The sequence below is a fragment of the Urocampus carinirostris genome, chromosome 1, assembly GCF_059441175.1.
Source record: "Urocampus carinirostris isolate Australia breed hairy pipefish chromosome 1, RoL_Ucar_1.0, whole genome shotgun sequence".
In the NCBI taxonomy this organism is placed as follows: Eukaryota; Metazoa; Chordata; class Actinopteri; order Syngnathiformes; family Syngnathidae; genus Urocampus; species Urocampus carinirostris.
The window spans coordinates 44,171,333-44,193,804 of NC_142349.1; the positions used below are offsets into that span (position 1 = coordinate 44,171,333).

Genomic DNA, 22,472 nt, shown 5'->3' on the forward strand with positions numbered 1-22,472 from the left:
TTAGATAACTTTTTCTGCTCAACTCATTAAAGAGAGACGGCTCTCAAACGGCTCACTTGCTTTGATGCATTATATTACGAATTATTATGTTGTATAAAAAGTTAAGAATAAAAGGAACTATAAAATGATAAAATGGAAAAAACACAGGTTTGTGGTTATCCCTTTAATCAGTACATTACCAACAATAATTTAATCCTGAAAATGAATTACTAATTTGAATAAGAAAATGTATTATTCTACTTAATTACCCATCCATCCATTATCTGAATCGCTTATCCTCAGTAGGGTCGCGGGGGTACTAGAGCCCGTCCCAGCAATCTTCGGGCAGTGGGCAGGGGACACCCTGAACTGGTTACCAGCCAGTCGCAGGGCACACAGAATCAGAAGACCTAAGAACTGTGACGCACACGTGCTAACAACTGCGCCACCGTGCTGCCCCTCTACTTCATTATATTTGCATGTATTTTTCCTTCTACAGTGAACGACCAAGCTACTTAATTTTTGAACTTTTTTTATAATAAACCTCAATCATGTCGAGCAACTCAGTATCTCACAACAAAATGTTAATTAACAATATATATGATATAATGAAACACATGTACAATATAACATGTTAAACTACATATATAAACACGTTTGGGAAACAAATATTGTGTAAGATTATTTTGTATTTTGTAAGGTAAAATACAACAGTTTGTAAGGGCATGAAGCCGTGGAGGTTGACATGTATGCAAATTATTGGTGCTTGGTCACTAACCGCTCGCTTTACAGAAATACATCACGCTGGTGATGAGAATGATATGGGATTTGCTCAATTCTGCCTCCCTTACAGTTGATTTGGCGGATGCTGGCCAAGGGTGTTGGTGTTTACATCTATATGACCTCTTTGTAATGCTTTTTACGTTTCGATACAGTGTCGCCATTCCAGTGTGCTACCTCACGTCTTCCGATATGTACCGACAGCGCCAGTACCCCCAACCAACCTTGAATATGTCCTCGGATTACCCCTGTTTTCTGATTGGATGATTTCTCACAGTGCATCGCTGTTCTCACACGAAATTGGTCGGAAGCGCCATCAATCCTTCTGTGTTCCCTCCTACCTCTTAGGGTTTGGTAGCGCCTCTCGACGCCAGCCTTTCTCTCGGCGGTGGGTCGGAGCCGCTGTCCCGGCCTTGCATGTTCCCCTCCAAATTCCGCTTTTAAATTCGATCCCCCGTTTGTAGGTCGGCTCCTTCTCAGTCTGCACCTCGCATCCCCTAATTAATTCGTTTATCCGCCTGCACACTCTTTTCCTTAACAATGGCTGTGGTGAGCGGCTCGTCCGGGCCGGTGGCGCGGCTGGAGGGCCGCGAATTCGAGTATTTGATGAAGAAGCGGTCCGTAAGCATCGGCCGCAACTCGTCTCAGGGATCCGTGGACGTCAGCATGGGTCACTCGAGCTTCATCTCGCGCCGCCATCTGGAAATCTTCACGGCCAGTGATGACGGCGCCGGCGGAGGGAGTGACTTCTACCTCCGCTGCCTGGGCAAGAACGGGGTGTTTGTAGATGGGGTGTTCCTCCGGCGGGGCGCCGCTCCACTGCAGTTGCCACCCATGTAAGTCACGCTTCGCCCCCCAGTTTCCTTAGCGGAACATGTGCATGCTCAGTTAGCTAACCCGGCAGACCAGCCGTGAAAATAAATGAGCAACCTTCGTGATTTGCCATTTTGCTCTTTGGGGAGGGTGCAGCACGTGTTTTAGCTTGTTAGCTGTATTGCTTATCCTTCATCGTCTTTGTTGACATTCTTGTTAGCCACGTTAACGCTTAGCCACTGTTTAGCTAGCGGGCCTAGCTTACGCGTGGATGGCTTACTATGGAAGCCAAGTGGAGCTTTATTAATACATTTGAAACTATACATGGAAAGTGGCGTTGTTAGCGTTAACTTAAATGTGTCTATGTGAGAGCTAACCCGATCTTAGCATTAGCTGGGTGGTGGTATGTTTTTGTGAATGGAGCCGCTGGACGTAAACAAACCAAAGCGTCTCCGCCCCAGGTTACACGCGGGCTCACGCCGGATTTGGCATCGCTTTTATAAGACGTATTTTTTAAAATACTACATTTTTTACTCTTCTGGTAACTTGTGTCTAATTTTTCGGCCTCAATGACTACGATATTGAGGAGTTTCTCGTTTCCAAGGTTCACAAAAAATCCCCCACAAATTGAATCATCGCACTCAAAAAGATCCACTAAAATAATCATTTCCAATTTAGATATATGACATTAATTGGCAGCTATCTGTCCTAATTAAAACTGAATCCCAATTACATTTCCGTATTTTAGGTACATTTACCCCTTTGGTGAGTATGTTTCTTGAAAATACTAGTTTCCAATAAAACCTTTGAGACATGTTTTTGTGAAAGGATGCATTTCAAGCATATACTATATTTCATGTTGACAATATCTGTGCATTTGTTGTTATTGCAACATGCATGTTTGTTTGTACATGATTCAAATTGAATCTTTTCTTCCGACGCCGTCACGAATGGCAGCCACTCCAGCAGCTCCCGTGTTATTTTCGATTGTTCTCAGCTCAGGGATGCTGCTGGAAATGTGAATTTCCCTTCGGGGATGAACAAAGTATCTATCTATCTATCTATCTATCTATTGCAGCCTGGTCATCCTAGAAGAGGGATTACCTCATGTGTGGTCCCTTCTCAAGCTTTCTTCATTTTCCTCATGTTGAGGTTTTTGAGTTTTAAATCAGGGGATGGTGTAATAATAGTATGTGGTTTTCAAAATTTAGTGATCTGTACAGCCCTTTGAGACTCCTTGTGATTAAGGGCTGTACGAATAAACATGACTTGACTTGAGTGTGGTCCAATGCACTACAAATATAAAGATTGTTGTTGGAATAAAAAGTTACCAAAATAATATGGAGATGTTGCTAGTATTAAGTGTAAAGAGACACTTTGTTGTTTATGGAGCGTCACAACTTTAGGTGACAATGAGCAGGTTGTTGTTGCCGCTATCAGTGTGTGAGTGTGTGCGTGAATGGGTAAATGTGAAGCACATTGTAAAGCGCTTTGGGAGGTCTTTAGTGACCTGAAAAGCGCTATATAATGCAGACTATTAACCGTTACGTTCAAGCCCTTTAATTTTATCACAAGCTGTAGCAGTGAAGTGTTTTCCTATTGTTTATGACTGGGCTATAATTTTTTATAATTACCTAATCAATTTAGAACATTGCTAAACCTTAAACCGTCTAAATTGAATGTAATTGTAAGATTTTTAACTAAAATAAGTTAAACATAGTGACAAGCCCACTTACCTCGAGATGATGTCCTTAGATACTGAGAACATACAACTGTAACAATAACTATAAATCTGCCCAAAAAACAGAATTGCAGTTGGAACAAAATAGTCTTTATTGACATTATACAAAAGTACAACAGAATTGAAGGGTCACTCCTTTCAGTGTAAGAAAACTATTCACAAAGGTAGACGTCTGTTTCATTGGTAATGGATATGGGGTGTCGGTGCCTAGCCACGTTTGGCAATGGTGTCGTAAGAGTTGTTAGCTTAGCTGTTAGCTTTCCCTTACGATGTTGCCTCAGCCAATTCCCAGACACGATCAAAATACAGGCAGCACCCGCCGCTGATCAGCTTTTCTTTGCGCTCTTCTTACTTTCCTCAGAGTCTGATTAAATTAATCAATATCTTTTCAATGTAACAAGCCACTAAAGCTACGAGCCGTAGTGTTTTGTTTTGGCGGGTCTTTGTGCAAGGGCCGTTTAACTGACAGGCAGCTTACACCAGCCTATCAAAGTCGGGCACACACATCTTGCAAACGTCGCCTTTATTGGTTGACGCCATTAAAACCTGCTTCTGATTGGCCAGCGCTGTTAAGCACGAAATGGGACAATTATTTTTGGCCAAACACTCAATCACGCAAATAAACAAACTTGAACGATGAGTCCTTGAAAAAAAAACGCATTGTTTAGTGGTTGCACTATTGTACTACGTTACATCGCAACAACAATTGGATTACGGTTAATCTTGGAGCCCTACCCTACACCAATGCTGATCTAAATGCTTATAAAAGTCTGGATACTTACCAGTTCCTAGTAGCTGGACGTTTGTCTTTCGTTTTATCCGTTGGTAATTTGGCAGTTTATTTTGGCATGAGCTTTATGGTAGAGCACATAAGTTTTCAAAACACTCGATATTCGAAAGATTACTGTTTTAAATCTCTGGTTATTCACAATAAAAGCAGCTCATTTTCATATTAAGAAATGTAACGTAGCTAGTTAGCACTAATTAACTTATTATATTGAGTTTCTTTGACATAGCACAGACCTACTTAAATTAAATTGCTTGAAAATGGATCAAACATACCTTGTAAAAAAAAAAAAATGTTAGCCGCGTATCCTGGACTACTTGAGGGCTGAAAGCCTGCCAGTGTTGTGCCTCGGCACCACACCAGTCCCTTCTTTGACTGCGCATAAACGTTGCTGTCTTCTGTCTTCATCAAAAGGGATTATATTCCAAATCGGGTTTAGAAGCTTGCCCACCACACAAGAATAAATCACCATGGTAAAAAGTGATGGTTATATTCTTCTGTTGCTTTTTGGTATTTGTTTAAACTCAAATGACTATTTAACTGCTATAAGCTCAAGTGCCACTTGCCGTCCGTCATGGGTCTTGTTCTGCCGGAGAAGGCATCGTGGTGTCACATGCAGAGTCATTTGCCAGTTTCTCAAATGTATAAAAAGTAACTACTTTTGGCACGATTCCTCCCCATTAAACTTTTTCCTACTGGAAAGCAATAAGAATTGTTGGAGTTCATTTGAAGATAAAAGGAGAGTTTATCTGAATACATTTAATCTCTCACATGGCCATTTGTTTTCTTTGTTCCTTTAAAGCACAAAAAAAAACTTTCAAGAATGTATGTAACAAGTCCATCGTAATTTTTGAATTTCCCTCCGGGGATGAATAAAGTATCTATCTAATTTTAAAATTGATTTGAACTAATGAAATTGATATGGAACTCAATGTGCTTGTCTCTGTGTACTGTGTCCATTTGGCCTCAAGATGACCATGAGCTTTAAATTCCTACATTTGGAGAATGACTCATTACAAAGTCTTAAATATACCCTAAAGATGGCATTTTGTATTCACAATCAAAGTTTCCACTTGACTACACTTGGTCGGTAGGCTGCTTGAAGTTTTGACATTTCTTTGTTGTAATATTGTCTCATTTGATGATCAAGGAACCAGAAACGCCCCCAACAATGTTGATTTGCGCTTGATTCAATACAGTAAATCTTGTTCTATAAGCTTTATTTTTCTCCTTCGACAACAAAATATTCCGTGTGTGCATGACCATAAGTTGTTAAAAGTCGCAGTTTCCGTAGCTTGTTCCATTTCTGTATTTAACACATAAATAGGGCGCACCTGATTATTGGGCACGGCTGCCCTCTGCTGCGGCTGCCTCACAACCACACAGACGAGCATACAAGTTTGTATTTAAAAATGAAGCCGGAGCCAAACTGAGTTAGGTTATGGATTTTTACTTTAAAAATATGACAAGATCCTCATATGTGGGGAATTTAATGTTCACATTTGCTGCCCATATGACCAATTTGGCAACTTTTAATTTGCTTTCAATTGGTTGATAAGCCAAACACACTATGTTGGGCACAAAATGGACCTTGTTATTTCTTTTGGGGATTTCAGTGTCCATTTAAAGAGATTTCTGTGACTGCCATATCCGATCATATCCCCATTGTGTTTGAGGTGTTAGCCCCCCCCCCAACCTGTCAGTAAAGCTCATGCGTTATCCTGTCGGCGGCGAATCATCACTCCCTTCACTACTGTTGAATTCATTTGGCCTCTCACTCTGTCCCAACCATTTTCTTTTGTGCTTTACCTGTGCTAGGATTTTGGACTCTATTTCCCCTCTTAGAAAAAAAGTATAAGAGATCGGACCCCTAGTTGAATGTCACTCCCCGTGCTGTTAGGCAATATTGCAGGCAGGCGGAGGGCAGATTTAAGAAGGACAAACTACATGTGTCTTTGGAAATACGAGCAGTAATACAGACCTTCCAGTGGTTCCTGCACACTCTGCTGTGTTCAATCATTTTGAGCCTGTTTCCCTCTCTTTTCTCTGCAACATAGTAAAATCCTTGAAATCCACTTGGTTTTTATGGGATATCATCCCTGCCAAATTGTTTTTAACACTTTGGGGCCCAATCCTCTTTTTTATCAACTCCTGCCTTCAATTAAGAACTGTCCCAGCTGCCTTCAAAAATGCTGTGGGGAGGCCTCTTCTTAACAAGCCCAACCATGACCTCTCAGTTTTATCTGATTTTAGGCTTGTTTCCAACTTGCCTTTTTATTTCTAAGATTTTAGAAAAGGATGTTTTTATTCCATTACAGTCCTTTCTTGAGTAAAACTGTCCTTGAGAAGTTCCAATCTGGGTTTATATCTCGCCACAGCACCGAGTCTGCACTGTAAAAAGTGCACAACAACATTGCCCTCTCCATGGATGCCAAGTGCCCTGTGCTTCTCAACTTGAAAGCAGCTTTTGACACTGTGGGCAGTGCAGTCCTCCTGTCATGTTTGTTATCTCGACATCCATGACACTGTATTAAGGTGGATAAAATCATATTTATCCGGTAGGACCTTCTCCGTCACGCTTGGTGACCTGTCTTCTTCCACTTTCCCTCTCTCATGTGGTGATCCTTAAGGGTCTATTCTTGGCCCCATACATTTCTTGTTGTATATGTTACCACTTGTGTCAATTATTGCAAGACACACTTTCTTTTTACTGTCATGCAGATGATATACACATGTATCTGTCAGTAAAGCCAAACAGTAACAATCATTGTGCTTTGTTTGATTGCATTGTTATTAAGCAGTGGTTGGCCAAAAATGTTCTTTATTTAAACTAAAACAAAACTCAATATATAGTGTTTTGGGATACTGTGAGGGCCTGCTTCTGCACCCTGTCTTGTAAATGAAATTCAACTGTCGGATACCTGGGTGTGACTTTGACACATCAGGTTTGACAAACAGATCAACAATGTTGTCAGTACAAGCTTCTTTCAGCTGCGTCTTTTTAGCAAAAGTTAAAATAATTAAGTTGTCCTGACCGAGAGAAAGCTATACATGCCTTAATAAACTCAAAGTTGGATTATTGCAATGCACTTTATATTGGCATCTCCCAGTCGCCTACAAATTGTGCAAAACGTTCATCCAACCAACACCAACAGACTGGCGCATATCTCTCCTATTCTTAAATCCCTTATTTGGCTCCCCGTCCATTTTAGAATTGATTTTAAACTTTTAATGTTTTTAAAGCTCTTAAAGGTTTTACCCCATCTTATTAATCTGAGTTTTTCACAATCCTGGTAGAATTTTAAGGTCTAATGACCAACTTGTGCTGGGAGTTCCCAGGTCAAAATCTAAGCGCTGGGGTGACTGAGCCTTTTCTGTTGCTGTCCCCAGGCTCTGGAATCAGATTCCAGTCGAGTTGCGTCCTTTTTCTAATCTGGGTTTTTGAAAATCCAAGCTAAAATCACACTTTTTCAGAATGCCTTTAAACACTCAGTAGTTCGAGGACACTTTTATTTTATCTTATTTGATACCATTGCATTTAATGTTTTTATTGTCTTATTGTTTTACATTTTTTATTTATTCATTTTTTTGTTTGTTTAGTTTTTACTTTTGTTTTTCTATTTTAGCACTTTGGTACACCGAAAGGATTGTTGTAAAAGGCTGCATAGTTAAAGTACTTCTCTATGTATTGATTCCAAAGTAAAACACTCGGATAAAAGAGCACCATAGCGATAGGCACAGCAGGTTCTCCAATTTTTTTCTTTACTTAGGGATCAGAATTTTCCGCGGATCCGCGGATTTCCGCTGTTTTTGAACCCCAAAGGTCATTCCCGTAAATCGTCTAAATTCGATGAGAAAATATTTTGGGGGGGTGAGGTATGATACGTGACTGTTTCATCACCCCAAGTTAGCAGTTAGAGATCGCGAGAAAAATCGGCAAAAAGAAGCGCAGCGCATTAGATCTATAACACACAACAAATAGATCGACTCCTACCATTGGTCGATAGGTTAGCTGATAACCAATCAGCGGAGCTTTTGTTCAGAGCATTGGCTTTCTCAAACATGGTGCTCCTTCCGGTCTTTTCAAACGGTGAAATGAGTGTTTGAAAAAGTAAATATGAAAATACTAAGAAAAGAAGACGAGGCTTTTGTCTCCGAGATTGATAAAGGAATCAAGAATAAATTTAAGTGGTCATGGCTGGAGAAGACTGTCACAGACATGACACAGACATGTATTTTCTTTAAGCATTCTATTTTCAAATTAATGATGAATGGTTATTAATGTATATATTTTCATATACAGTATATTGTTGATTAGTAGCTAAATACAAGGTCCATCTTCATCATCAAAACACAACAACAATGGTGATGGTTGTAACATTGTAATCCCCCAATTGTTTTAAACATCTTAAAACTGAAAAAAATACATGGTTTCTCTTTTGTTGGATTTAATTCATTCTAGTGCAATTTTCACATAGCAAATAAGATAAATGCCGTTTGCTTCGGGTGGGTTTGCCCCCCTGAGCCCCCCACCGGGCTCCGCCCTGGACCTGCCCGGGGCCTGCGGCCCCTGGACCCTGGCTATTTCAGCTGAAAATGAAAATCTCCATTCTGATCCCTGTTTACTGTTGTGCTTTGCTCAATGATCCACTGCTTGAGTTTTTCCTGGAACTCGGGCCATCTCTCCTTGTTTCCGCGGAAGCTCAGCTGCATTTTTTTTTACTAGTTCGTTTTTCAGCTTCCTTCATTCGCGAACCATGGATTCATTCATCTTCGATCCTCTTGCATATGCTTGATTTCCATGTTCATGCGTAGTGTATAAATCAACACACAAAGCATTAAATGGAGGGAAAATTAGGTTTTGGATTAAATTTAATATTGTAATATTTGGGGTGACCATTCTGTTCAGTTTCAAATTGCTCGATACACTACTGCATTAGCGTCCATGAATACTTCCGCAAGACGTGACGTGTCCTCTTCTGGGCATGTGGGACTCTTGTTGCGTTCGCACAGGAGGCGCATAAAGGTCACAGGAGATCACATACAAGTCACATTTAGTTGGAAATGTGAACAATTCCACAATAAAACATTAAATATTACCCTAAAATCAGAATTGAGCATTAAGCTCTGCGGTGTGACCCTAGCCTCGTAAAATAAACGCGTTCTTTGGCATTAAAATTAAAAACCGTGAACACGTAAGATTTCGATTTATTTGAACTAAAAAGATTTTGTGACATTAATTGCCCTTTTTTTAATAATATTTTCGTGGCAACGTCGCGTCACCATAATATTTGAACTACTAATACGGTGATATGGTTTCAGTCGGGCCCTTCAGAGCAGACCTGTGTTTTAGGTCTACACACAATAAACATAGCAAATTGGGACAGGGACGTTCAGACCATGTCTGTAAAGTGTCAATTTAATGACAAGTGGCTGTTCGACGAATGTTCTAAGCCATGGCTAGAAGCTGTGCCAAGTTAAATGTTCAAGGCACAATGTATTGTGTGCAAAAATATTTGTGTTACTTTGTTTTCTTTGTTTCAATTATGTTTTATTTGTAGACTAGGTCTTAAATTTGATTTCAAAAGTGATACCTATTTTTATTTATAAAATCGGCCTTGAGTTGGGACTTAGGGGGCTTTGTTTGTTTGTTACTGCTTTTGAATTGATAAATGCTTGAAAATGTCAGGACTCTACTATGTGTTTTTGACATAATGATGGCATCATCATGCATACATTGACCATTACAAGAACTGCACCAGGATGTCTTTAGTGTTCACAATGCTGCTAGTGGTTGGAGCATTCGCATTCCAGACCTCAGTTTGTATTGGCTGGATGTCTGCAGGCTGATGCAAACGCCCACATTCTTGTTCCACCCATGCACATTCTTGCCTTCTTCCCGTGTTTTTGCCTTCTTTTGTTGACATTCCACGAGCAATTCGGGGGTGCCAATCGAGTTAACGATTATGCTGCCTGTTCATGATGTAAACTGAATATTTCAACTCTTAGTAAAACGGAAATGTATTGGAGTAGGTGCACTTTCTATCAAAAAACCATTGAAGTAGTTTTATTTATAGAAGTATACTAAAATACAACAAAAGGTGCGTTTAAAAATAACCAGTCATCAAACAGGTGAATTATCATTTCTGACAAGCGCTTCTCTTTGTTGCGGTGAAGTGCTCTTCTTTTCCAGGATTATTCAGTTTCACTTAACTTTAAAACATAATGTACTTCTATATGCAGGGAATAGTCCAACTTGTTGTTAAGAAAAAAAAACCTAATTGCGATAGTTCAGACATGTATTGCAATTTCGATGCAATTTTCAATTGCCAGGTTTTTTTAATGTGAGAAAGTAATCCCAGTGACATGTAAACTTTCCTCAACATCACGTCATTTCCAACTGCGAGCATACGACTAACAAAATAAAAAAATTGATCCACTAATGAAAATACAATTGCAGTTAAACAAGTTGTCTTCATTTTCATACAAAAGTATAACTAAATTGGATAACTTTTCCTTTCAGAGTGAGAAATTATTCAGAGAGTTGCTGGCTTGCTGCACGCTGGCACGCTGGTAATGAATCCGGCGTTGATCTCTTGCCAGACTCCGCAGCGGTGGCTTAAGATAGTTGTTAGCCTTGTCGTAGCAATAGGCGAAACCTGGAACCTCGCCGTTGCTTTCTCTCCAGGCGCCACCTTAGTCGATTCCAGGGTGCCATAACAATCCACGGAGCACCTGCTGCTGATCAGTTTCTTTGCTCATTTCTGTATTTTTTCAGAGACTAGTTTGATTAATGGATTCATTTTCAATGTAATGAGCCACTGAGGCTACTAACTGTCTGTTTGTCCCCTCGTTTGTTTTGGAGGCCAATTGTGCCCCGGCCACCCCTAATGTTTGACTGACGGAAGGCACCAGCCTATCACTGTTGCTGACACACTGCTTGCAAACTTTGCCTTGCTTTTATCGGATAGTGCTGTAATAACTTGCTTACCTTTGATTGGCCAGCGTTGTAAAACCAGAACTTTTGACAGTCCTGGTTGGCCAAACAGGCATTTCTCAAATAACAAAGTGTGGAAAAAACATTTCAACTATAAATTCTTGAAAAAACGCAGTATCTCGCAATTCGACAATCACACTACACCATATCGCAGTATCGATTCCATTGCGGTTAATCGGGGAGTCCTATAAACTGGGATAAAAATGTGTATTTTTTTTACCAATCCGAACAAGGCCATTTCCAAATACTGTGATTGCAAGGTGAAAGCGCAAGTGACTCCATTAGGTAAATAGGCGTTGTTTCCACATTTAACTTTTCACAGTAAAAAAAAGAAAATATTTCATCCATGTCAATCACCGCAATCACCTTACTTCCAAAGTGTGCTCCATTGTTGCATTCGTATGTTTACAAGTTGTACAAGGCTTACTAGAGTCATGGACTAACACTATACATCTGAAAGTGGGTCAGATTTTTCTAACACGTGCGCTCGCAAGCGCGTGCGTGCGCAGAGGAACCTCAGTTCTAGACCATAATCCATTCCAGAACCCTGTTCGAAAACAGATTTGTTCGATCACCGAAATCATTTTTCCCATTAAAAATAATTTAAATCGTTTGAATCCGTCCCAACACCCTGAATGTTTACCTTGAACGTTTAACGTAAATTAAAGCTAACCCAGGCTAATCGTACGTTCGCGTTATCGTAATCTTCCGTATGAAAGATTGCGCTAACATGAACATGTAAGAATAAAAAAATCGGGTCGTTTACAAGTCATTTAGCACCCGGGTCTCCACAACAAGTGGTGAGCGGTTCATTGGAAAAGGGGCTCCGTTACAACACCCTGAATTTTGGGCTCCGTTCCAACACCCTGAATGTTTACCTTGAATGTTTAACGTCAACATAAAGCTAACCCAGGCTAATCGTACGTTCGCGTTATCGTAATCTTCCGTACGAAAGATTACGCTAACATGAACGTGTCAAAATAAAAAAAAGGAAAAAGAAAATAATTATGAATAGGATTTCTTACCTTTGTGGTGGTCAGCAGAAGGCGCAGGTGGACGGTGGGGTATTCCCTAGCAAGATCAGACACTCGCACACCTCCTTCATATTTTGCTATTATTTCTTTCTTAAATGCGATAGTTCTACGCACTACTTTTCTTTTTTCACCTGTACCAACTTTGCTGCTTGCACTGACTTTCTTCGGAGGCATAATTAGGGGCTAAAACACTTCGTTACACCTATATTAAAAGCAAAAGCAAAATGAAGCACGTCCACACACGAGAACGGTTGGTCACAAAAAGAGCGATCTACACCTGTACGCCGCTCAGCATCGCACCCTAGCGTACGCACTCGCGCATTACCGGCGTTCGAACTCCGATTTTTTTTGACCAAACAGCGAAGCAAGAATTTCACATTTTTGGTCGAACTCCGATTTGTTCGAACTGAGAGGCGTTCGAAAACCGAGGTTCCACTGTATATATAATAAATGACATCAATTTATACAACATTTTGCTTCAATACAACTGTTGGAAAGATTATTCCTATTGTACTTGATAGCTGAGTAAACTTGTTCCAGATAATTGATTTGCACACCCATCTCCTCACATTCTACTGCTCTTGACAAGTGTCAACTGGTTAATTTTGGCAGATCAGAAATATGTCATATGTAAACAGGTTGATTTTCAACTTGAACAATTTTGGTTGGATTTAGAAAGTTTTCATTTAAACCAAGAAGAGTGTCTAAACTACTGCCTGGGTTCAATTTGCAGCCTACCAAATATTTTCATTTTACAAATAAAATTCTGCCCCTCTCCTGATCTGCTCAGGTGCACGTTCCGATTCCCCAGCACCAACATCAAGATCACCTTTACGGCGTTGTCCAGTGGCAGGAAGATTAAGCGTGAGGCTCCCGAATCCCCCGTCAAGCCGGTGCAGCCTCACTTTGCGCCGCTCACCATCAACATTCCAGACAACCTCGCCCACCTCATGAGTCCGTTGCCCTCACCTACTGGGACCATCAGGTAAACCTTCCAATAGGCACCCACTGCACATGTACCACATCTCGTCACATCACATTGTCTGCATGAGTAGCTCAATACTCTCTTCTGACCTTGGTGAACACGCTTATCTTTTCCCCTCACCTCAACTTCGATGTTAACATGCTCTGCTCTGTCATCTTGTCAAAGTGCTGCAAACTCGTGTCCGTCCAGCCCTCGAGGGGCCGGCTCCTCGGGATACCGCATGGGGGGCCGCGTTGTGACCTCGGCCGAGCTGCAGCTGATCAATGACAACTCTCAGCCCGAAAACGAAAAAGATGCGTCGGGCGAGGACAGTCCCAAGGTGAGAGAAGGTGTATACGACACAAAAACAGGTGAAGTTGTCAAATTCACGTTGCACAGATGTAATATTTCCATTTTTATCTTCTGTGGAATGTCAGCTTATTCAGGATTCCTGCAGATCCTTGAAAAATATTAAAATAAAAGTGCCTTATGTTCGCCCCACCCCAAATAGCCTCTGTATTGTCGAATAATAATTTGTCAATGCCAGGCCATGATTTGTTAAAACCATTTACTTAAGAAATGTAAATGAAATGATCTGTATTTATATAGCGCTTTTCAAGTCAATGAAGACTTCCCAAAGCGCTTTACAATGTGCTTCACACTTACCCATTCACACCCCAATAGCGGCGCTTTATTGGGGCATTAGGGATTCAGTGTCTTGCCCAAGGACAATTCGACATATAACCGTCATATAACCGGAAATCAAACCTGCAATCTCTTGATCCCAAGACGAGCGCTCTACCTTCTGAGCTAATGCCGCCAAGAAACAATTGCATTTATCAAGGTGTTTGTTCCGATAGAAGAATGGATCCGGCTGCTTGGAGTGGATACTTGTCGGGGGCTGCTATGCCCAATTTGGCCACAAAGGAAATGTTTATCGATTTTATTTTTGGGTGTTCATTGAGGGTGCCTTGACACAAAACTCGCTAAAGACACTTGATGAGGCCTGAAGTACACTTGTAAATTTTCACACACAAACACACCCAGATCGGGATTTAGAAAGCAGTTAAGAAGATAAGATTCAGACAGAAGTTTAGATGTGAATTGGTGGCTTCAAATTGCCGAGATAAGCACTGTCCACCATGACTAGAATTATTGAGTATAATTGGACAAATTGTACCTCGTGTATTTCACTGCTCTTCTGCATGAGACGCTGCATCCTGACTCACTCTGCAGAGTTTTCTTCTGTAGTCAGCGGTGTTTTTTTGTTTTCTGTTTTCAAGAGAAAAGCGGTGATATGCAGCAGTTATTTATTTGATATATTTTTTGACAAAAAGATTCTCAGACACCGGCAAGCCACCATCTTTTATGTTACGGGTTTTAGAGAAACTCTGAATCACAAAAGACTTTGCATGTACGTTTCGTACATTTATCAAGCTGTTTTACGTACATGTACATATTAAAAGCAACATTATTGATGCACAAGTAGAGAAGAAGCTGAGTGATTTTGAGCCAATCACAATACAGAACACAATGAACATTTTTGAAATAGCAAAACCGTGAGCAGTAAACCGTATTATAGCAGGTGATCACTTGTATGGCTCACTGCTCATTGATTGGCTGTCTCCCTTTTATTTACGTAAAATACAGAAACATCTTCTGTCTGTCCTAGCCGATGGTGAGAGACAATACTACAATTAATGGGTCGGTTGAATATTGCTTTGGTAACAAATCCCTCCTAAACTTTGCTTCAACGCAACTGGTACTCCTCACTTCCAGAGAGCTGTGTGTGATGCATTTATGAACACTTTAAACTATAGCAAAAAAACAAGGAAATTAGACATTTAATTGTTAATGTAAAGCAGTCTTAACCTTTGGTTTGAACCTATACACGAGGAGACAAACCTTCAAAACTTACCAACCCTTCTTTTTTATCATTGTGTAATTTGTTTAACCCTGACAGCCTTACTGTTATTTATTAGTTAATAGGGAGAAGGAGGCGTTGCAACCTTAGAACAGAAAAGCTTGGTGACCTGCCAGGCCTGCAAAGCGCAGGGGTGAAATTACTAAGAAATATTGTTGAGGTGACAGATGGCTTCTTCATGTATACTTGAGACCCTCAGTGGACTTTTTTCTTCTCTCAGGACGACTCCAAGCCGCCCTACTCGTACGCTCAGCTCATTGTGCAGGCCATCACGCTGGCACAGGACAAGCAGCTGACACTCAACGGGATCTACAACCACATCACCAAGAACTATCCTTACTACAGAACTGCAGACAAGGGCTGGCAGGTCAGTTTGAACAACAGCCCTCTGCTCAATCATCGGGTTGTCTGCTCACATACACTCTTACTTTCTCATCCTGCGGCAGAACTCTATCCGCCACAACCTGTCGTTGAACCGCTACTTCATCAAGGTGGCACGCTCGCAGGAGGAACCTGGCAAAGGCTCTTTTTGGAGGATAGACCCGTCCTCTGAGGGCAAGCTCATTGAGCAGGCCTTCAGAAAACGAAGGCCTCGGGGTGTGCCCTGTTTTAGGACCCCTCATGGACCTCTCTCCTCCAGGTAAGTCTGGCACTCGCACCCTTGTGACTATAAGGTTTAAAATGCCTGGCACAACATGTATAGTGTAAGAGTGGTTTTGGACCCATCCACTAAAAATGGGTCTGGAAATTTAGCACCCAGTCAATAATTTTTATCTCAGCCACTAATGTACATGGAAACATAATTCCCCAAAACATTTACGAGTTTCCACCTGTGTATTTCACAAAAACTTAGGTTTATTGTATAAAATTCTCTTTCTATATTATTATTTGTATTATTCTACAACCAAATCAAATAAACCAAACAAAATGCGTCAATAATACGAATGTTCAACATGATTTTCTGTTTTATATATTGGTGACTGATTGAATGTCTGAGTTTTCTTTTTTCTTTGCTTACGTTTTGACCTAAGGTCCAAATGAGGTTTGCCCAGAGATTTTCTGTAAAAATATTACATAAATACTGCGAATGAGTATGCCCAATCCCATTCCTTTCTCTTGCACTTACCAACTCTGTCGTGTTTACTTCTCTTTCTACTTTTGGTGAATGCCAGTGTAGCATTCATCCAGAAAATGGGAACTTAAAATGTCATCACTCCAAGCTAGGCTTTTTGTGACGTAACATGCTACAAGAGGTCATTCCGTTTTGCTCTTTTTTCTTTGTTTAATATTGAAAAAGTAAATTTGAAACCGATTTCAAAAACAATCTGGCGCTCTTTTTATGCAAAAAAAATGTTTTTCCGTTATGTATCAGCACACAACATAGACATACTGTATAATTGGTTCATTCCCTCCCACGATTATATCCATGAGGACAGTTCTGCAGAGGTGGCGTCGCTAGTGCGAGGCTAGGTAGCACCTTACCTGACTTGGTGTAAAATTGAGAGAATGAGGAGAAATGGGATTGAGGCTAAGGTACAGGTGTTTTACCTTGGAATTGAGTGGGGATCCTTTTTCACAATCTACCCTTCCAGGGTCTGCTCATAAAAACCTCGCAAGGATGTCGGGTTTTAAATTGTTCACACTTCACGCAAATATCAGCTAAGAAACTTTTTTTTTTTTAATCTAGCAGATGAACTATTACACCCATCCCATTTAGTCCGATGAATTTTATTTGAATAGTAAAAATGCACCACAGCGCTCCCAGCAATCAAGGTAGAAAATGTTACTTTTTTAAAACCTCCTGATATCATTGAAGGATGGAATAAAATTTGATATTATGAAAAATATAATAAAATATAATATATTTGTAATGTCCCCTCAATAAAGCTCTGTAAATAAGCAAGATGTTGTAGATGCAAGACGTAAACGCCTTAACAATTCTGTAGCATGTTTTTTTAAAACAAATTACTCCATATTTTTTTCTCCGCAGGAGTGCTCCAGCCTCTCCTAACCACTCGGGGGTGCTCTCTGCTCACTCCAGCGGTGTGCAGACACCAGACAGCTTGTCACGAGAGGGCTCGCCTGTCCCACTGGAGATGGACCCCACCATCTCCTCTTCCTCTGTAGCCTCTTCCACTCCCACTACGGTGGTCCAACCCAAGCTGGCTGTTATCCAGGAAGCTCGCTTTGCTCAGACCACACCAGGTTGGTGTCAGAATATGTTCTCGATGGTAGACGTGAATATATGGATAGGTGGACGCTGAAACATTACAGCTATAAGCTGTCAAGCACTGATTCTATTCCAGGCTCTCCAGTCAGCAACCAGCCAGTGCTGATCGCGCTGCAGGGTCAGCTACCTCAAAGCATGAAGCCGGTCACCTACACCATGGCATCTCCGGTCAGCACCAGCTCCTCGCAGCCGGTCCAAACTGTTCAGACGGTCCATGTGTTGCAGCAGATCCCCGCCGGCGCCACGGCTGTTATCACGCAGCCGGCCACCGTCATCAATAAAAGTGATCTGCAGGAGAACGGAGAACGAGGTGATGGCAAAGGTGGGTCACTGGTGGTAGCGTGACCTTGACCAGAATTCTTTCGTTTTCAATTTGATTGATCAAAATAAATAGTCATCCCCCGTTTTTAAGCAAGGATTTCTTTACCCAAAATAAATCCTGCTGTCGGCAAAATTTCGAAGTAGAAACCTTTATTTATTCAAGCTGAAGTATTTGTTTAACAAATAAAAGTACTGTTATTTTTAAACCTATTTTTATTTTTCATTTTTTACAAATAACTTTGGTACTGTCAAATCATAGTTTAAAAAAAATAATCTTTCCACAACTAATGATTACGGACACAGTCTACTTTACTACCCATGATACTTTGTCACTATCACGTAGAGGTTATGTAATACTCCATTTACTTTCCGGTCGGCTACCCAAAAACGTTAAAAGAGCCAAATTGATATCCCAAAAAAGGGGGGGAGGGTTTGGTGCTGCAAAAACTAAGAACATGGTGTAAGCCTTACAAAGAAGGAAACCCATACTGTAACTATCTATATTCATTGGAAAACGTTAAGAATGTGTCCTGTTTGCGCTTTTACAGAAACTATATATTTTTCTACTATCAAACATTTTTGCAAAGTATCGGGGAGCCTCAGGAAGGCGCCAAAGAGTCGCATTTGTCTCCAGAGCAACGACAACTCGAACTTTGTTGGCAGTAGAAATCATCTGCCTTTTTGCCCCGGCTAGTGTTGCTTTTGTGAGTCCAGTGTGTTTAACTGACATGATGGCTTTTATGGAAACTTGTGGTTAAAAAAAAAATTTGCCCATCCATCATGTAACTTTGTCAAGCTCTTTTGCGGACGTGTACAACTCGGACTGCAACGTCACTGCTGCGCAAGGCATACACGAGCAGTAAAGGGGCGAGGCAACAGAACACAATTCCCGGTCAAAATAGTAGCTGAACCGAGATAGAGCAAGGGATAACTGTGCTACACTTTAAATGTTTGTGTGTATGTGTGACCCCCTCAGTAAAAGTCGAAGCGGTTCCTACCATCTCTGCAACGGGCGCTGTCGGTCGCATCATCCAGACTTCAGCCACATCTGGGCCGTTGCAGACCGTCACCATCCTGGGTCAGCATCAGCTGCCCATCAAGACTATCACGCAGAATGGAAACCACAGCCTTACCACCGCCATACAGAGCAGCGGTCAGAGACCGCCACCAACTCCTTCATTTATTTTGCCTGCTACTCACAGCAAGTAGACTGACATTAGTTTGTTGCCGCTCAGGTCCGTCCGTGGCGAGCCCACTTCACCTGCTCGCTGACCACGCCTCTGCCTCAGCGTCGCTACCCACAGTCAAGCGGCACAATGGGGATCAGCAACCGGGCGCAGCAGTGCCCCCCGACGCCAAACGGGCCAAAACGGAAGACGAGGCCAGGTCCACGGTCGCTGGTAACAACTAATGGAGAAGCCCAGCACCGCAGAGCAAACCCTCCTCCAACCCTCGCCCTACCACAACAACCATTGTCATCACCACATGTCATTTATTTTACTCGAGGCACAGGGATATAATATTTTGTCTGCAAGAGTTCCGGGAAATTTCCCGGAATGTTCGAAGAAATACTGGAAATTTTTCAGTAGTTTCTTGAATGTTTATGGTCAATTTTAGGAACATTTTCATTATGTGTCAAAAATCGTTTTTGTTACGCGTCTGCATTGTTGTTTTGTTTGTTTGTGTTTCTTTGTCATGATATCCTTTTGTAAATTGAAATGACACACTTTCCTCAAATTTCTATTCAAAGATATTCAGAGGACTTGTAGTTCTTATTTGCAAACTTTTCATGGGAATTACCAGGGAATTGAGGACAAATTATTGGCAAGATATCTTCTGTTGGTTATTCATTCAAAAGTAATGGTGGTCTTACCAACAAGTGAGAGCATCGCAGGTTTTGCCATGAAATGAACCAAAATCAAACTCAAAATGTGACGCAAGAAATCTGTTGTATTTTGTTCGAATAGGCTAAATAACCCGTTCTCACTATGTAACGTTATATCATTTGATCAAATTTGAGGATAACCCAAATGACAGTGGACCAAAAGTATTAGTACAGAAATCAAGGATGTTCATTAGAAATGTGAGGGGGAGTCTATTCATTTGACAGGTATTTGACAGTTATGGAAAGGGCTGTAACTAATGAATATTATAACTATTAAATAATCATTTTGTTTGTCTTCCTTTAGTCAAACACATGTTTCTTAAAGTCAACGGTGATTGATTTGAATGGATTCCCACGTTTTTAGTCCAAACTTACCTAGTTATTATTTAGATGAGCTCAAATACCGGCCACTTGTTATATAGTTGCAGTCCAGCATACAGTCATCTTAACACTGTAAAACATTTTGTAAACTAACTTCACATAAGCTACTGTAACTCAGTTGGCAGCAGCTGTTTTGATTTGTAAGGGGACCAAACCATTTTCCATTGTGTGCCTTTCTGTGCCGTTCCCAGTCTCACTGTTGCTAATGACTCCACCAGAAAATCTCGTTGGCTGTGTCCTGGCAACACTACAAATTGGATGCTCTAACATGGAGGTGGGTTATGACTGAGTGAAAAAGTTACAGAAAGACATACAGGTGGACATCCATGGATATTGAAATTCCTGTTAATTCCCATGTAAAGTCTAGAACATAATGAGAATTTCGCAAACCTGTTTGTCTCGCCTGAGGTGCCAAAAATGAGCGAAGAGAAAAAAAACAAGCGGTGTTGAATGGACAGGCCAAATGCAAGCGCCTTAAATCCACATTAACGCCACCCCTCTTTCGCATCTACCTCAGCAGAATGGAGAAACCAACCACCCACCATCCCCCAAACCCCATGAAACATCTTGACCATTAAGGCTGCAGGCCAAGTTTCTTAAAGCATCCACACAATCAAAGGGAAATCAAGATGATTTCTCGACATTTGGCAGCTAGCCGCCTAAGTCCAAAGTTCCTGTCCTGCAACAGTGCCACCTTGTGGAACGGAGGACTATTTCTTTTTCCTGGTGTTGTCACATACAAAATAAACTGACCTCGTTAAACAACAAAAAATATGTATTCAAAACCTAAATGCCCTACAGGAAGCTGTTTGTGTATTTATTGATTACCCTAAATATTAGGCCAACATTATGCAAGTGCGCTAGTGGTCCACACCAGTAGAAAGGTGAGGTGTAAGTCGAAAGATTGTGCTAACTGGTTTGACTTTACACTACTTTGGACATGTGAACAAATCCGGTGCACAAGATGTAGTAATAGCCCTACTCAGCCATACTAGTTGGCTTGTGTTGCATGCTTGTTTCTAATCAAAATTTCTTTTCTTGATGTTCATTTCAGTGGGTGCAATGTGCGTGAATTGAAATCTTTTACTGCTACCTTTACTTATTTAGATGCAAAAAATACTCAAACTTCCATAATCTTAACATGCAGCTAAAAAGGGGTGGGGAAAGTACATGATTGGTCTTCATTTGTGAGGATAACTAGGGCGCGGCAGAACTTACTTGTAGTGTCTTGCCATTTCTAGTGACATATGGTCTGCTAGCATTACCTTCCACTGGATATCAAGGACCTATACTTAGTATTCGCTTTGCCTTAACTGGTAGAACCTGTGTTACCTCGGAATCAACAAATCTGCATTGGTGGCGGAAAGTGACCCAGCTGTGTGCTACTTTTTCTACTTTCCACATATTTGAATAGTTATTTTGTGCTTTCACTAGTTTTCCTAATAATACTTAAAGGTAAACTACAACACCGTTCTGCCTCGTATGTCACATAGTTGCCCAACTAGGAAGCAGAACTGTCAGAGAGGTATTTGCAAAAGAAGGAAGTCTTGTGTACCCTATTTGCTCTATAATGCACTAAATTGCGTTACAAGGACAAGTGTACTTTTACGCACCCGCTAACTTGGTGGAAAATAAACACCCAAACAGCTTTCTGAAACTTCTCTCTATAATTTCAGTTCTGTGATGGGTTAGCTTCAATAGCGCACAAAAATAAATTGGGAAAAGAAACTGGGTTGAGGGGTTCCTGCACTCAATTCAATGTTTGTCCTCATTTTTTATTTTATTTTTTACCTTTTGCATCCACTTTGTCTCACGCTGGAACAAAAATAAAGAACTAGTCAATTTGATTAAACTATGCCCCCCCGTGGATAGCCAATTGTAACCGTTACAAAGAATAAAAAAAAACATGCTTGTTCAGCCTCTGTGGAGAAATGCTTTTAAAAAAATAAATTAATTTAAAGTGGTTGTCTTTAGTTGTTCTTCTGTTGTTTTTTCAACCATTGCAAAATACTGGACCCTTTAGAATATTTGCGTCTTATCTCGAGGTTCTGTGGCCATGTTCAAAGTGAGATATTTTTTAAGAAAATGTTATAGAAAAATTGCAAATAGGACAGCCAAGCTTTGTTTAAAAGGGCAGCATGTATTATTTGGTGCCCTCTTGTAGTGTCAAAAAACACCTCTCAGTTAAAAAAAAACATTGATTTGAAGAATAGGCGAATATACACGAACTATCATACCAATGTCAATTTTGATAAATATTCATAGGCTGAGAAATTGGTATGTCTTCTACATTGCAGAATCCCAACCTTGCATTCGCTGCCTAGTTTGTCTGGCATCTTGCTGCTATGCCGTGCGTTTGGCAATTTTTTTTGTTCACACGAGATAATACAGTGTCTTTTAGTGTACAAATATCACAAGATGTACCTTTAATCGGGATAGCACGGCGGATGATTGGCTAGCGCACAGCCCCACGGTGCAGAGGTTCAGGGTTCAAGTCCAGCTACCGCAGCCTCCCCTGTGCGGGGTTTGCATGTTCTCCCCGTGCTTGAGTGGGTTTCCACACGTTCAAAAAACATGCTTGTCAGGTTAATTGGCCGGTTCAAATTGTCCCTAGGTGTGCCCTTTCTATGTGTGCC

At 40.9% G+C, this 22,472-nt stretch overlaps 1 protein-coding gene across 2 annotated transcripts; it reads left to right on the forward strand.

Moving 5' to 3' along the window:
- The first annotated feature begins 1,085 nt into the window (after nt 1-1,085).
- foxk2b (forkhead box K2b) lies at nt 1,086-21,801 on the forward strand. Of its 2 annotated transcripts, none has more exons than XM_088340810.1 (9): nt 1,086-1,595; nt 12,922-13,116; nt 13,282-13,435; nt 15,240-15,386; nt 15,466-15,659; nt 17,010-17,224; nt 17,326-17,559; nt 18,547-18,723; nt 18,806-21,801. In XM_088340810.1, exons 1-9 carry the CDS (start codon nt 1,300-1,302, stop codon nt 18,979-18,981), a joined length of 1,788 nt encoding a protein of 595 aa, XP_088196936.1. In that variant the 5' UTR covers nt 1,086-1,299; the 3' UTR covers nt 18,982-21,801. The 2 variants fall into 2 exon arrangements, with proteins under 2 accessions (XP_088196936.1, XP_088196927.1); XM_088340801.1 differs by having other exon boundaries at nt 1,087-1,595; nt 17,326-17,571.
- The last annotated feature ends 671 nt before the right edge of the window (nt 21,802-22,472 follow it).